Raw genomic sequence first — 17,369 nt, 5'->3', positions numbered from 1 at the left:
GGTTATTCTTTAAGGCATGGCTACCTTGTGATTGACAGGTCGCTACCATAGTGTTGTCCATGTTTTTATCTGAGAATTTAACCCTTTCACAGTGTGTTCTCAGATCATTTAAGGTGATAGTAACCTTTTGGTTGCCTAAAAATGTCTCCTTCAATGTTTGGTTCTAGCTTTACTATCCCTGTCAATTCTGGTTGCAAAAAAAAAAAGATGGTGAAAATTTTTAAGTCGAATGGCCAATATGCCGAACTCGAGGTGACCGATCCACTTCTAATACAGAGTCTATTGGGTCTTATAAAGAGAAGGGAACGTGTTGCATTGTGGGAAGTATAGGATCCAGTGTTATTGGAGCTTGACCCATACTAGGGACTAAAAGTTGGAATGTCTTGTCCTTTGCGGTTTCAATTTTGAGCAGTACCATACTAAATCCCCTTAAATAAATGTTAAAGATGTACCACCCCCAATAACTGACTGATACATCCAGGTGTTTAGTCAATTCAATTGTATACCGACCAAATGGTGAGCCCAGAAGAAGTACATTCCTATATGTATTGACGGATGGACCCATGGAGCTTGACATTGTTCTATAAATCAATAATCTTTATTAACACAGTATAAACAACAAACAGCAACAGAGGAAACCCTCATGTAGAGCGTATATGGACAGTAGAACCAGTACATCTCAGAGGGGCTGACTGAGACAGAAGCATAGACATGGGGCTGATCATGGTTTAGATTCCATGGTACACATACAGTATACACAAACCTATCAGATGCATGAACCTTGCACTTTGCCAAAGCCATTCAGTCGACTTGCAGATGGACAGAAGAGAGAGGACAAAAGTACAGTCATGCTGAGCAACAGTTAGCTACAGTATGAAACAGAGTTATTACATAAAAACCAAGTAAATCATCTCTTTAGAAAGGTTCTTTTATATAAATGATTTGAAGTGTACAAAACAGTATATTACACATTTCTCGATGCATGATTCTGAGCAAGACCCAGTAGCCTACAGCACACTTCCCTTCAAAGTACAAACTACTTAACTGGATTACAAGCTACATACAGACTGCACTGTACCTCTGTAGCACAGCAGTCCCACATGGCATCAGGAGACTATGGGAAAAGGAAAAAAGATCAGCAGCATTGTCTTTTAAAAAGAATACACACCTATAAAAATGCACCAGGCCTCATATATTGCCAATATCCCATGCGAAACAGCAGAATGCCATTCAAACTAACCTTGGTATCCTCAGCATTGCACAAAGGATGCTGCCCCCTCCCTGATCCCAATCACATACAGTATCTTTCAACACAGCAGCATGTAAACATCACCGCGGCTGCTTCGTCCTTCTATGTTTCTAATGTTTTTGATATACATATGATAAGTTAAGGCTCTTTAAGGACCTGAGGATTTTGAACATATGATGAGGCACACAGAAGGCAAAGAATAGCTCTAGACACAGGGCGAGAACTGAAAGGATGAGGAGCATGAGACAGCCACAAGGGTCCGGTCACCAGTGCAGTACAATGGCCAAGGTAGAGGAACCCAGGGGAGACGCTCTCCAAAACAGCATGGCGCTATTTCTGGTAACAAGGTCAGTAGCTATCACTCGGATGGCTTAAAGGACCCCATCGACTTTTTGGGGAGTTCTTGGTCACCTTCTCCAAGAGGACTGGCACAAAAACATGACACTCTAATGAGTTTTCATCCAGCATGATAAAAAGGACAGGTTTTTTTCCATTCCATTTGGATGATGAACAACTTATTAGTAATCAAATCTGTCTGTCCATGAAGCGATTCCTTCCTATCTTACTTATAATGTAATTTCCAGTGCAGCGTAAGCTCAAAATCAAGTGGCTATCTTTGCATGCGTAGTAGTAGTAGTGTAAGTTTATTGTCAGTGTATTATCCTAGCAACAGACTTAATGTATTCCTCTGCTGCGCCTCAGCAAGGAAACATTTGGAAGAACACAATAAGTGGGCTTTGGATGACAGCTACTTTAGATTTAGCTAACTCAGACTGTTACAGCCTCTTTCTAGCTCCAATATTTCTCAGTGTAGTCGTACTGCAAAGGGCCTGTGTTAACAGGAGTAGGGCTCAGTATCGGTAACCATACTTTTAAGGTATCAACTGAAATAACCCAGTGCCTAGTGGTATTGAATCTTCTTCAGTCAAATGATACCTTCATTCAATCCTTTTTGTGCTCAGATCAGAGGGGATTTGCTTTGTGCTGGGTGTGATTGGACCACTCCTGCAGCAGCTACAGCCCATACACTCGGTGCTGCCGAGATGCCATTAAAACTTTAGAAGGTATGGCTATGACACACTCCTGTGGCATCTGATAAAAATAAATGCAGGGGTAGTGGCATTTTAAGAAACTTAATGCTTCCATTTACATGATGGGTATCGAATCAAGTAGGACATTTTTTTTATAAAATAGGGTAATCTTGGTATCTGTATCACTTTAAGAGTGGTGGTTTTGGTACTGCCATCGTCATTTTTTAAACAATACCCGGCCCTAGACAGGAGGAATGATTTCACGACTCATAACTCTATGTACATATGGTATGAGGGTATTGCATTAACATATCCTATTAATAAAATGAGTGCAAGTTAGTATTAACTGATGTAGGAGGATACCTTGAATGAATATTGTTTTTTTTACTCTTCGTTTTCTGAAAATTCATGACATTTAAAAGGAAAATCTTAGTTTAGAGAAATCTTTTTTGAAAAAAACTAAAGATGGCTGACCTCCAGTTGGCTGACTTCCTGTTATTCAGTTTGCCAACGCTAACACTTTACTAGTATGGTAAAGCATTAGCATATGCTGTCAAGAGATTTTAAATGTCAATCCACTAATTCCCTACAGTCCTTGGTAAGATGACCAATAATGACAAACACCCATGTCGATGTGGTCCTTCCAATGAAACATTTGTGACATATTGCAGAAACAGAAATGCAGAGATGTAAAACAGTAACAGTTAAGAGTTCATTCACTTGAAGAAAATAAACTACTCTGGTCTGTTAGAACCAAAGTCACAAGTATTATCTTATTCTAGAAGATAAAAGGTGCACTGTCAAATCACATTCTTAACCTCCAGACTGGAAAATTTGATGTTATTTGCCATGCACATAATTGTTCTCGCACCAGTAAGCCCACACGGACTTCCCATTGATTAAGGAATAAAGAAAAATCTATAAAAGCTCAACATGTCATACAAAAAGATGCATATAAGACATTTTTCTCTTCATTTTTTTTCTTATGAAAGCTGCTTTGGTAACAACATAGTCACGACATCGCTCAATCTCCTTTACTTAGCTTGGGTGCTGAAGGGGACTCCTTCCCTGTCATCTCAATGGCGTATTTTTTTTTTTTTTTGTTTCTTCTTTTTGCCTCTAAAATCTAGATGAATGGATCTAGTTACACCAGAGTGGGCTGTGTTTGCGTTAAGCTGTCTCCACATCAGATGCAACGTCTGCTGAGAGCTGTTTGTCATAAAGATGTCCGTGCTGTGAAAGACAGCGCTATTGTACTGAGGGCTGATAGAGTGGAGACCTTGGATGCTGAGCCGACTGCGTTGGGGCCTGAAATGGTTTGGGAAAGAACAAGGCTGTTAGAGTGATCGCAGTGGGGGGGGAAAACACAGCCTTTTTTGTCATTTCACTTTGTTAATCGGCCGTCTCTCTAGCCTGCATCAGCTAAAAACATTCATTAGCAAAAAAAATGCCTTAGAGTTATTATTTGAGCAGCGAAATGAGACATTGAAAGTATTCTAAATAAATTGCCCAACTTTTCATGCAAGGCTTGCATTATTGTGTCACATAGAGGCCGTAATTACACAAATGTCTCATGTAGCGCATTATTTCCCCCACTCTCTCTGTTCCTTTTGGAGATGGTGATAGCTAATCTGTTCTGGCAAGGCAGCAGCAGGGGAGTGGATTATTCAGCTCAGACACGAGGGAGGCTCTAACTATCTCTCCACTGACCTGGTATCCTTGGGATGGTGATCTGCCTGCTACTGCTGCCTTCCCCTCCCTCTCCAAATGGCTTTATCTGGATGATATAATCCTCATCAGTGGGCAGGGCGAGCTCCACAGAGGTCGTGTTGGTTTCCATGACGTTGGGGCGGCTGTGTCGATTCTTCTTGTACAGCACCTGAGGGCGAACGGTGCGAGTCACGTCAAGAGGCAGGCACTGAAGCAATAGCCGTAAACACAATTTTCTGATAAAACCAAGCAACTGAGTGCTTACTTTGTAACCGGTGACCTCGGACTCGTTCTCGAGGGCCTTGACCTGCTCCCAGTTCAATATAATCTTGGAATTTGATGTGTTCCACATCACTTTAACTGGTGGCTGACTGGGCGCTGAGAGCAGTAAAACACATTATTCACCTCAATGAAAATTTGATCCGTGGCAGAGAGTGACTGGTAGATATAATTAGATCTGACACTTACGTGGTTTCTTGGTGGTAACATTGACCGTGGTGCTGGGAGGCCCCGTTCCAGCAGTGTTATACGCCCTCACTGAGATGTAATATGTGGTGCTGCCTTTCACCCCGCGGATAATAGTAGATGTTTGATTTCCTGCAGTCTTTTGCACACTGGCCGTGTCTTCCCTTTCACTTCTACTCCAGTACCTCAGCTGAAAAGCAACAGGGCAGAACCCTCAGACGTGAACGCAAAAAAACACGACAGACACCTTAAAAGCTTTCTGTTACACCCTGTCAATGAAATGCAAACTGGCGAAACAGGGCGATGTGAACTCAACTGGATGAAAAGATCAGAATTGGTCTGCTTCGTGCTCATCAGACATGTGTCATGGTTAAAAGTTATGTGGTAAAGAGTGAGGTCAAAAATGCCACACACAAAAAAAAGGAAAACAAAGAGGAAAAAGAATCTTCAAAAATCCCTTGCCATCAACTTCCACTGATAACAGATTTTCTTTGTCACCTCGCTCCGCTTGTCAGGGCTGAAATAGCTGGCACGCCTGACAGCACAAATATAATTTGTCTTTCCTCACAGGAATGGTTTGCTCAGGCCCTGCTCCTCTGTTGACTTTGAGTGGTCAACAATTTATAATTCTGGCACTTTATGCAATCCGTGGATGAAAACAGCGCTTTTGTTCACATCTTGGATTCCAATAATGAGCGGAATTAAAATGACAAGAACTAACTGAGCGCAAAGCCACTGTCTGCAACTGCTTTGTTGTGTGGATTAGAAGCTAAACGCTCTATCCCTTGGAGTATTGCATCAGTACGCTAATCAGGGTGGTTACAGTACTTAGGTAAACAACAAGAGAAACACAACTAAACCCACAGGCTTGGGACTAGGCTGGACCATTATGCATGCAGCAAGCTATTATCTCCTGTGCCCAAGGTGCATGAGCCTGAAACACTCATCAATAATAAAAGAGAACAAGATTCAACAGCATAAGTTGTCATGTGCTTTCACACGCACATTTGCATCCATTGGAAGCACAAACACACACAACACACACACACACACACACACACACACACACACACACACACACACACACACACACACACACACACACACACACACACACACAAGGTATTTCACTGTAGCTCACCTCATAGCCCAGGACTCTTTTTTTGCTGGCATTCCAGGGGAGAGCCTTCCACAAAACTTCAATCTCGGATGCAGAGAGGCTCTTGGCACGGACCCTGGTGGGAGCTCGTCCGGGCTCTGCAGTTAATACATAAAGACTTAGAAGTAACACCGAGCTTTGATGACCCCCTCAAAGTGGCAACTTCAAAACGGTTTCAGAGCTATTTCTTTCATTTCAAACAACAGAGGGACGGAATGTTTGAGGAAGACGTCTGCAAGTGCTGATAGAAGAACGCTGGCTGCAAGATCACTGCTGCCACTGTTCAGACCCTGGATGGATCTAGGCATGTACTCAAGCTTTAAACGTGGCGGAGTAGAGTAGAACCACTCCATCAATTGTTGCGTGTGACATGAAATTACACCCACCTTCCTCAGCGGAGTTGATAGTGGTAACAGGTCCAAATGGCCCCTCCCCCTCGTTGTTGTAAACCCCGACCTTCACATGGAAAGGCGAGAAGGGCTGGATGCTCTCGTTTTTAAAGACGTATCTGGATGCTTCAGCAGAAGGTACGGCGGCCTGCATCCATCCTGTGGCACCGTGGGGTCGAAAAGCCACCACATAGCCGAAACCTGGTCCATTCTGCAGCTCCTCTGGAACCGGCTGCATGGGGGAAAAAAACACAATTTAAAACAACTTAATTTCAATGCAATTGTGTGAATAAAAACACAATTTAAAACCCTCAATTCATCACATAAATTCAAGCGCAATACATTTTGAAAATTGAAGACTAAAAACTAAGATAAAAGACATGGCTTTAAATGTTTGAAGCAATGCTTTGCCTCAAATATAACATGCTGTGCACACAGAAACTATTACTGGACACATCCATTACACAGTACAGTGCACTCAGCATGATACCATAAACTCAGCTGTTGTCCAGACTGATAACATGGCTCATACATTTAGAGCTGCAGACTTCATTCTAGTGGATAAACCCACCGCCTTCACTCGTCCGCTAAGAGTTACATGCTCATATAAAAAAGCACTTCATTTCTCCTTTCTGTTTGAGCCCTGTTAGATAGCTCAACTCTGGGCGAGTATCAGTATGGATATGGCTTCTTTGGTGAGCCCCTAATTTCTTTATGATGAGTATTCCTCTTGGATTTATCAAAACTAGCAGTGTATCATACCCTTTTTCTTATTAGGTTATCATATTATGACTCCAATGAACTCATACACAAATGGCTATCAAATTATATTAATGATTGGAAACAATTTGTAAATGTAAATTGATGGATTTTTATGGTCTTTTTAAGTTCTGGTGTTCCACAGGGGTCAATCCTGGGAACCTTGTTCCTCAGTATAATTAATGACTTTATCACTGCATCTTTGTCTATTTTTACATTTTTGCTCAGAGTTTGTTTCTTACACATAAACATTTTTACACACTTACTTCTAATTAAATACATTTAACAGTTTTTTGTGAATCAATTGGTGTTTGTTTCTTCAGTTTTGATCAACTTTTTACTTTAGTTTTTACCCATACCTCAAATATTGCAATATTGCCTGGGTTGCAGCTTATTCCATTAACCGTATTAAGAGATGCGCTACATTCGGTAATCAGATGGAACACCCAGCAGTGTTCTTCTGAGATTTGAATGTTCGTTCTATTTCGATACTTGTAACAAAATCCACTTATCCACCTTTGTATATTGTGGCTTTTTTCTCCTAATAATTGCCATATATAAGTATCTTGCAATTATTTCACTGATGGGCACATGTATTATTTTTTTTCCATTTTCATTTGTGTGTTGTAATAATGCGTTTCATTACTATTTTATGAATTTCTTGTGTTTTTTCACATGAAAAAGTGCCACCGACATGCTAAGATCTGACCACTGCAGAGAAGATTTCTCATTATCTAATGTGCAGATGGCTGTGGGGTTAAACCCATTTGTCATAAATGACCCAAGGGCCCTTTACACTTTTGCTATCCTCAGAATAAAAGTTACATTTTCAGCCTCACTACAGGTAAGGCCTAAACTTGTAAGGACAAGTCAAAAATAAAAATGCAACACTGCACCCCTGCTTTATATCTCCAAAGAAAAATGCCTCAGGAATTTTCAGAGCTGAGGCAGAATTGCGGCATTGTTAAGCAAAAGTTAGACTTCAATTGAACTCTTGCATATTGAAACATCAACAGTGATTCTGTAAAACGTTTCACAGCAGGGGCTGATGATTTTGAGCAGCCTGAATAAATATAAGCTTTTGGAGCTGGACTGATATGCACAGGCTTTGCAGGAAAGAAAGAGAAAGAAAGACAGAAAGGGAAAAAAACATTTTGAAAAAAAGTTGTGACTTGGAAGGAACCATTGAGTTTAATTATCTTATTGAAACCTCAAAAGCATTTGTCTCTCCCCTAGGGTGACAGCAGCAGTTATTGCCTCTCTGTTCTTAAAAATGAAATGCCATACATTAAGCCGTTCAGCTGTTATTAATGAAACACAGGCCCAGATCCAGAGAGAATAATGACGTCTGGCTCCCTCCTCCATGGGTGAGGGGGTCCTGAGCAAGCTCGCTTACCTCCCATGTGATGACTAATTCGGAGCGACTGCCACCGCCTCCACTCACATTAGCTGGTGTGACCTTCGGAGCTGGAGAGGAAGAAGACAGATCAGCTTAGCCCTGTTGACTTCACACGGCGCTGAGAAGGCACATGTAATCATTTTCCATGTCGCTACTCCCAAACGGCAGAGAGGGGTAACTTTTTGACATGGTTGAACTTCAACATCTAAAATTTCAGAAAGATAGCAGCAGAATTCTCACAGCTGAGTTGTGTTTCGCAAACTTGGAAAGCCTGTGATGTTTTTCTATACCAAAAGATCTAACCTTGGGGAATCTTGCTCTCTCAGGGTACATTGTTGATAGCCACTTGTTAATGATGTATAGAGATGTGTAGAGATCAATTTTTCGGGTTGAATAGAATTCCAGTACATAACTGACCACACCCACAAGTAATATGATAGAAATATGCTTGCCAAGATTGATACCACTTATATGTGTACGTTGCTACAGCTAAGAGACTATAAACAAGGCAAACCAGCTAACGTTGAGCTGTCCTGAGCTAACAAAATTTTGGGGTGGGGTTAAAGTTTACAATTTCTCCATTTTACACTTTGATCGTACAAATTTAAATCCCAAATGTAACTATGTACTGTTGCTTAGGCTATCAATTTCCAGTCTTTATGCTAAGCTAAGCTAAGCACCTCAGCTGTATCTTCATATTCAAGACAGACATGAGGGTAGTATTGATCTTCTCATCTGACTCTTGGCAATAAATTGTAGAACTATTACTTTAAGAAAGAGAAGGAATGGATCAACTGTGTTTTGGAAGGGAAGAACAAACAAATATGACATATTTTTTTGAAAGAGTAATAAGGGAAGTGTTTTTTATGAAAGTGTGGTACATACAGGTCCCCTTCGTCCTTGCTTGTTTAGATGGCTTGCTGGGCTCGCCGGTCCCGATGGTGTTGCTTGCCAGGACTCGAAACTCATACTCCACCCAAGGGCTCAGGTCTATTACTGTAGCTGTCAGCCGGTGGCCCCCCACCACCTCAGGAACTGGAATAAAACACACAGTGCCCCTTTCAGTATCAGTATTGTGGGTTTGTTTTTAATGTTTTTTTGTGTGTCAGCTTAGCATCAGCAACAGAATGACCTCCAGGCTGACACACATGGTAGGAGTCCACCACAGGTACATAGGACAGTTGTAATCCCTCACAAGGACACTTAATAAACACACAAACTCAAAAAACATTATATGACAACAACTCACATAATAATCACATATGAAGAAATACAAAGACTATTCACTTTCTTATCTAGATATATTTCTATGGTAAGACTACACACATGGCACAATGTGTGTGTGTTCTAGCATTCCACTGGAAATGACAAGAAGCCATTTTCTTCTGCTGACAGAGGAGCTCTGTCTACCTGCAAGCTAATAATGTAGTTATGTTACAAACAAAGGATCCTGAAGTGGTAAATCAATGAGGCCAGTAAAACTATCTTAGATCAAAGTGTCCTTAATTTTCCAAAAATATCAATAGAACAAGGTATACAGTACATGACAAATGCACATTATCCCAATCATGCGTGATGCTGAGCCCCATTTAAGAGGATGTGGGGGGGAAATTACGCCGGCGCTATCACTTAACAACGCTATGAAATTGCAGTCACGGCAACAAGCCCCATCATCGGGAAGAGATCCACGTTTCAGGATTCTCAGGAGTCCGATAAAATGGCGGTCAATGGTCATGCTACAATAGCGTACCATTTCGGGCCGGGAGAAAAAAAAATTACATCTCCAATATTCTCACAGGCGAGGCAGAATGAAAAGCGGACCCCTCCATGTGATTGGAGGAGGCCACGGCTGGTTGGAGAGAGCTTACCTGTGGTGACAGCCTGCCACCCGAGGGAAAATGGTGTCCTGGCCTGGATGGTGTATGCCGTAATTGGACTGTGATTATCGGGACCAGGCCTCCAGGACAGAGAGGCTGTGGTATCAGTGATTTCTTCTACATGGATGCTGGTGGGGGGCCCCGGGGGACCTGATAGATGGCATAGCCAGGCAGCAAAGAGGGGAGAAAGATAAGCGAGACAGACGGAGGAAGGAGGAAAAGGGGGCAAGGGGGGGGTATGTAAATCAGGAGGAGATGGGAAGATGGTGGAGAGAGTGGCAGCAGTTTCAGCACCTGCAGCTACTGCACCGAAGTCAGTGAAACCTTTGGGAGCTATTTGGTATAATTAGACAGTAAATTTCCTTTAAGCCTCGGAGAGAGAAATTTCTGTGTGCCTCCCTTTTCATTCTATCCTTTTATTTCTTCATCAGTGAAGCACAACCAGACACAGTAAACATTAATCACTAACAAGCTCCCTCCTTCTCCAACAGTAGGTGAATGATAAATATTTAACCGTTTTGAAACACTGGTAATCTGGTTGGTGGTCATTTCGAATTAAAGTATGTTCATTCTCAGTAAAAGCAATGGGGTAGTTAAAGGAAACGTCATGGCTCACCTCTGACAACCAGGTCGGCAGCAATGGAAATGCTGTCCACCTTCGTTTGCACGGCGCACGTGTACTTCCCTGCATGCCTCAGCTGGATGTTTCGTATCATAATGTCTCCTGCCGAATGCTGCTGTCATTCAACACATGCACAATCACATACACACACACACACACACACACACACACACGCAGATAAATTCACAAAGAGTTCCATAAGCAACACGGTAAGCCTCTAGCTATTGTAATTCAAGAACAATACCGACTTTCCCTGGCCACATGGGAACAAAACCAGCTGAACGGAGAGCTCATTCTCATGTATGTGTATCTTGAAAAATAAATCCATAATTCCCCATGCAATCCTACCTTCCATATCCTAAAAAAGGCCACAGAAATGCCTCCCTATATTGGGCACACTCCATGCCTTTATTTTACCACTATAATTACAGAAATGTACTTGCTCAAATAAGCTTGATTTTACTAGAGCAGTTTCAGTTAAGGAGCAGACTAATGGCTGGGCTGGCAGTTAGTTCTTTAAGGGAGCCTTTTATTCCATCTCTAATTGCAATCCCCCACTCCTACATTATCATTTCATCAGAGCTGAGCAGTTTGTGTAATAAATTGGACACGTAGAAGGCTGTGGCACAATGGCAGTAAGAAGTCTGTGGAGTGGCTGGTAGCTTAATCAAAGTAAGTGCAAACGTGAAGCAATGCATTAGTGAGACTGTAAATGATGGTATAGGAAGCAACTGAATCATAGAAGAAACAGGGAAAACACCTCGGTGCTGGATCTTTTTTTCTCTATGCCTGCAGTTTTTGAAAGAGCCTTGAATTTTTTTTTAAGGAAAAAATAAGCCTGCTAACACATGCTAAAATGTAAGCTGCGAACCTCTTAAAGTATACAGCGGCGGACTGAGACTAGTTGCAGGGTGTGTATGTAAATCAATTTTTTTAAATAAACCACAGGCAGCAATTTTCCTGCCCATAAATAATACACTTGATACAAACATTCCCTCTGCACTGCGGCTGAATTTATTATGACCCTGCTAAAATAGAGAAAAGGTACAATATTGATGTACCAATGACTCTTCACAGTCACCTCTTGACCTTTATTCAATGGAATCTCTGAAGGGGCTGGGAAATAAATCAATGTCTTTTATGTGGCAAAAGGGCACAGTCGCACTAATGAAATGAGCATTCTTCAACACAACACAATATGGTTTGATTCTTAATTATTCATTGTGTATTCTGGGTCATCTGAAAAACATAGTGTAAAACCTACGACAGTAGACAGGTTTCAGAATGACCTCATCGTTAAATGATTTAAAGCTCATGGGAAAATTAAGAGAGGTTTCGCACAAATGGAAAAAGGAATGCGTGAAAAATGCTCAATATCCAAAGAGGTAAACCTGTTAGTGATTTGCATGTAGTTTGATGGTCAGAGACGTTGATTTAAATTAGGTGGTGGATAGTTTTGAACAGAAACTGGAGTAGTAGAAGTTATTGAATTTAGGTTATCATTTAAAGTTTCTTTGTGGGACAGTAACAGCTGATATAGGGGCAGACTGCTGGATTTAGATTGAATCTGCATCACATCATTAAGCTTATTATATTTCACAGGAAAAAAAATCAGTTGTGCTGAGGCTCTTTTATGACATTTTAAATACACATACCATATAGTGTATTGGGACTGTTTTTAAATGCTTGTGTGGTGGCAGATATCTAATGAGGTTTAGCATTAAAGTACCAAATCTAGCATAAATCTAGCATCGTTACTTTAATTTTGTTATGCTAATATTACTTTTACTTTGTAATGTTAACGTTACTTACATATTGTTATGGTAACGCTACTTTAATTGGGTTATGCTAACATTACTTTATTTTGATATGCTAACAGTCATGTTATGTAGCTATGCTTCCGTTACTTTTTGGATATGTTACTGTCACTAATATGTTTTATGCTAACGTTACTTTTATTTTGTAATGCTAGTGTTACTTTTATTTTGATATGCTAATATAACTTTTATTTTGTTATGCTAACGTAGTTTTTTATGAAATGGCTCCATTTCTAAACCATTAACTGTATTATCTATCATGACAGGGTGGCAACTGTTTTTGAATACCTTGCTGCTACGCACAACCTCAATTGGTTGTAAAATGGGAAACCTGTAGCTCTAACAGCAACACAGCCTTTAAAAAAAATCAGAGGCCTGATTGCCTTGCATGATGGCAGAAACCATTAGAGATCATGGACTTACGCCTCCCACTTTTTCAAAGAATCCACCGTTGTTCCCGAAGTGGATGAGCTGCTCATTGAAGAACCAGGTGAACTTGAGCTCCAGGGATGGGTCGTGGCTCACTTGACAGGGCAGGACCACGCTCTCCCCCACGGTGATGTCCAGCGTGGCTGGCAGCGTGGTGATGACGGTCGGCTCTGAAAACACACAGCATGTACGTCTGATAAAAAACACACTGTTTTGACACCCTATTTTTCCAAGCATTACAATTCAGCACAGGAAGTGGCTTTGCAAAAAAGCCAAGCCCTTCCATCATCCTTATGGATATGTCAGACTCAGTTAATAGAAGGATATGTGGGACAAAGCACACAGCAAACTAGGGCGCACAGCTACAATAACTGGTATTAGTTTTTGGGCCTGAGCTCGTCCCTGTGGGGACTCAGAGACGTGTCTCTCTTGCATCCTGAGAAGTCGTGTCCCCCCCAAAATAGGCCCCAAAATTCCCAAAATGCACCGCTAGGAAAACAGTAAACAGCAGCCAGCACTTCTTCCAATCGTCGGCACTCTCTTTTCAAGCCTGCAGTGCATTACAATGGCACCGCAAGGGAATAAGACGAGCGTCCCTTATCTGCACTCGTGTGTGAGAGCGCCGGAAAGGGGGAAGGTGGAAGGACATGAGAGAGGCGAGATGAGTGGGAGAGATGCTTTGTTCTCAGAGTGCACAACACCTGTCTCCCTCTTGGGGTCGCTGTGATTACTTGGTTCGAATTGCCACTCTGAGCACATGGACTAAATTAACCATGGCAAATGATCCCTGGACAGGCATAGATTCATGTAGAAAGTGCCGGCAGTGCAGTCTTCATCCAGAGTGAATTCGATACCTCCATTGTATTGGTCCCTTTCGCGACACACACACACACACACACACACACACACACACACACACACACACACACACACACACTCACACTCACACTCACACTCACACTCACACACACACACACGCACACACAAACATACTCACCACCATGCACTCCCTATGTGATTTATCTAGCCGTTTTCTGATATCAGGCCTAGAATGCTATCAGCTGGTAGGTTTTGTCATATACACAATGAAAGTGCGTCTGAGAGCCCCGGTCCTCTATTGCCGGGGCTAAATGGCAAGCGATGGCGGTGCAGTAAAAAACGTGGTAATAACACACAGGAGGTATTCAAGGGGCTGCGTCTACTCTGTCTGCTCTGTTTTCTAAAGGCCGGCTACACCTTGTAGAACAAGTGCAGGAAGGAAAAAGAAAACCTAAGGGTAATAAACAAACGTCTCTGTGTTGCAGTGGTTTTCATGACGATACTCTACATGATGTGAGTAGAAGGAAATAGGAGATAACAAAAGGCTCAGGGAAGATCTATGGAGAAATACTTGGATCCATAATAATAATAAAAAATGTACTCCTCTATCTGCCGCATATCATAAACATGTATTATTTCTCAAGCAGGATTTGTGTATTTGCCTCTTTCCCAACATGAGCTTCCCTCCATGCAGTGTGTGCTGCCCGGTCTCTTGCCTCCTCAAGGGATCGACTGCGTCAAAGATGGGAATATGCTCCCTTATTACCCTCCTCTGTCATCATTTGTGACAGATTATATGGACAACCAAGGTTGGTTACACAACCACACACTGGGCTCTTGAGCATAATTTGATTGATTTCTGTCTTGTATAATGCCTTGTTACCTGCTGCCACTGTAAATGAGGGGATAGTAACCCACTCACTTAACGGGGTCAATCAGAGACGAGATAGGGAGCGCGTTAACGTGCTGAGAAAGACCGGGTGGCACTGAGGGAAGTGCTGCTGAGGCGGGTCAGACCGCCGTCGACATGTTTCAGTTGGTAATTAACATTCTGAAAACTTGCGTTCTCTCCATAGTCACCTGTTGTTACATGTCACAGTGTGCAACATGAATAATCGACCATGAATGAATTAAACTTGACCGGACCAATGTGTGTCAAGTGAAGTAAATAAACAAGTGTTCAAGGTGAATGTTTAGTAGGCCAACAAATTCCATTTAAAACGCTTTAAGATATGCGTCTGCTACTGGTTGCAGCATTCGTGATTGATACTTATGTGTACTTTGGCTTTCATGGCTAACCTCTATTGTACCACTATTGTTGATCCAAAAATGTTAAAATAATGAAACAATGATTTTTGTCTTGTTCTATCTAGTAGACAAAGTTTGGCGTACAAAACCCAATTATAAACATGCACACATGATTTTGTTCTTGGCAAGACTCTACTAATAACATTAGAATATCAAGTCCTCATACATAAGGTAAATTGATCTCTTTTCATTGTTTTCCAAAACTTTTCCAAAAACAAGCACTTACTTAGTTACTTACGAAGGTATACACACTTTTTCTTTTTTATGATTGTAACAGTAAATAAAGTCCTACCTCCTTAATTTCATTGTCTTCTGTCTCATTCGCCAGGAGACGTTGTGGTCTAATATAACACTGTGATCTGTAGGCTTTAGCTTTTATCTTTATATTTTTAACCTGGTTATGCTGATGATGTTAGTTTGACATCCTGAATATATTTATTTGACACATATTGTGGACCTTTTGGTCTGCTTCTCCCTTTTTAGATTTTCAAAAAAATTTACAATATTCGGAGAGTGCAGTTAGTGACAGTGTGGGCTCCATGGTAGCTCTGATAGCTTAAATGAGTAGCAGTGGAGGGCAGGGCTTAGCAAAGGGTAAATTAGTTCTAATTTTTTTCAGGAAATTAGGAAATGAATGGGAATTATATGACCTCTAAAATGAAGTCTTACTAAAAAAGTGAGATGCTTTGAGAAGAAAAAACAATGCCGTATTATATGAGGTCTGATAGAGGGCTTATGATGAAGACCCCAAACATCGCTTTATGCTTAAACAGGCCCTATTATGCTATTTTCCGGGTGCATATTTTTATCTCAGGTTACAGTTACAACATGTTTACATGGGTTAATGCTCATAATCTGCCATGTTTTTCTCATCCTGGCCGTGCTGCAGCACCTCTTCTCACCCTCTCTCTTAAACGCTCCGTTGTAGCGCTTGCTCCTCCCTCCAGTAAGCAAAGTCTGCCCTGATTGGTCAGCTAGCCCGCTCTATTGTGATTGGTCAACTTTTCACATTTCAAAAAACTCTTCCTCCGGAGCTTCAGCTCCGTCTCTCTCTTTTGTTGTTTGAAGGCAGGCCAAACTAGCCGCAAGGAGTTTTACGTCACTTCCGTTACATTAGGATTTCATAAAGTTATGGAAGTGAAGGAGAGAATTCAATCGAGCCATTTCAGGCAGATCAGGAGCAGTGATTCTGAGGGGGAGGGTAACACCTTTTAGGTGTGGACTTCAGGTTTTACACTCTACGGACCTTTTACATGTACAAAAATATATATAACACACTAAAGAATAGGGAAAAAGTGGAAAAGCTTGAATAATGCATTGAGGAGGACATCGAAGAGCCACGGGCCGCATGATCCAAGGATTTTGAAAACAAATTTACCAGGGAAGAGATTCACCCCAACCCTGTTAGTCCTTCAAACTGAGATTCACGCAGATGATGCGGAGTCATTTGGGTTCAAGACAGGCACATAGAGGAAAATGTAGAGGAAAATGTTTTTCACTGGCAGGTCAAAGGCCTTTTTTAAAAACGGCACACATCGGGCTATACCTTAACATGGATCACATTCTGAAAAAGCCCCTCAATCCACAAAGTGTATCTGGTCATTTTGGAACTAAAGTGTGGTGACCTTCATAAAAAGAAATCATTCCATCACCAGTTTTTCCTCCCCTTGCTTTTCATATCAACAAAGCACAGAGTGCTTTCATCAACACAGCACAAACTCCTCCTACGCGCTTCTTTGAATGCCACTTATTTTCCAAAGCACAAATCAAAGGTCTTTCAAGGACGAACTTCAATTGCAGTAAAAGCTTGTGTACATCGCTCAACAGATGCATACAAGATGCACTCATTACTGTATTTGCAAGGCTGTGCAGCCTCACATCTGTAGCGACCTGCTGGTGATCGCTGACAGATGGCTGCTCATTATTTTTCTATATGGCTGTCAGGAGCCACACATCGCATTTATCTCACATAGTTGCTGGCAGTCAACATGGACGAAAGGGTTTGCTTTGAAAAGGGCCTCCAAGGCTTTGATACCAAACTGAAATGGTTTAACATCCAAGTAACTGATCAGACAATTTATCTGCTGCTTTACAGTCCCAAAGTGAAAAAAAAAGACAAAAGCAATGACCAGCGCTATCTTTCTAATTTACAAATGTCATGTAATCCAAGACACAATTTTTTTTATCTAAGAAGTCTAAATTGGCCAGTATACTCCATCAGAAGGGCTTATCACATGGTGGAACATCTATGGAAACCCCCTCCCTCCTCTCTGATTCTAGAGTTGGCTGTGCTACTACAACGTATGTTACTTTCCAATACCAAAATTCCAACATCC

The 17,369-nt window shown here is 41.5% G+C and overlaps 1 protein-coding gene across 1 annotated transcript in view; it reads right to left on the bottom strand.

Annotated features, from left to right (window-relative positions):
* Positions 1-3,330: 3,330 nt before the first annotated feature.
* Positions 3,331-17,369, bottom strand: part of cntn4 (contactin 4) — a 126,410-nt gene continuing 112,371 nt past the window's right edge. The window contains exons 12-22 of the mRNA XM_054616652.1: positions 12,901-13,076; positions 10,655-10,772; positions 10,030-10,188; positions 9,047-9,196; positions 8,159-8,229; positions 6,001-6,235; positions 5,597-5,712; positions 4,459-4,645; positions 4,256-4,368; positions 3,991-4,159; positions 3,331-3,588 (exon numbers count right to left, since the gene is read on the bottom strand). Coding sequence (XP_054472627.1) covers positions 3,497-3,588; positions 3,991-4,159; positions 4,256-4,368; positions 4,459-4,645; positions 5,597-5,712; positions 6,001-6,235; positions 8,159-8,229; positions 9,047-9,196; positions 10,030-10,188; positions 10,655-10,772; positions 12,901-13,076 — 1,586 coding nt within the window. The 3' untranslated portion in view covers positions 3,331-3,496. The remainder of the gene's footprint in view (positions 3,589-3,990; positions 4,160-4,255; positions 4,369-4,458; positions 4,646-5,596; positions 5,713-6,000; positions 6,236-8,158; positions 8,230-9,046; positions 9,197-10,029; positions 10,189-10,654; positions 10,773-12,900; positions 13,077-17,369) is intronic.

Source organism: Anoplopoma fimbria, chromosome 17 (genome assembly GCF_027596085.1).
Source record: "Anoplopoma fimbria isolate UVic2021 breed Golden Eagle Sablefish chromosome 17, Afim_UVic_2022, whole genome shotgun sequence".
Lineage (NCBI taxonomy): Eukaryota > Metazoa > Chordata > Actinopteri > Perciformes > Anoplopomatidae > Anoplopoma > Anoplopoma fimbria.
This window is presented reverse-complemented; position numbering and strand designations above follow the sequence as displayed.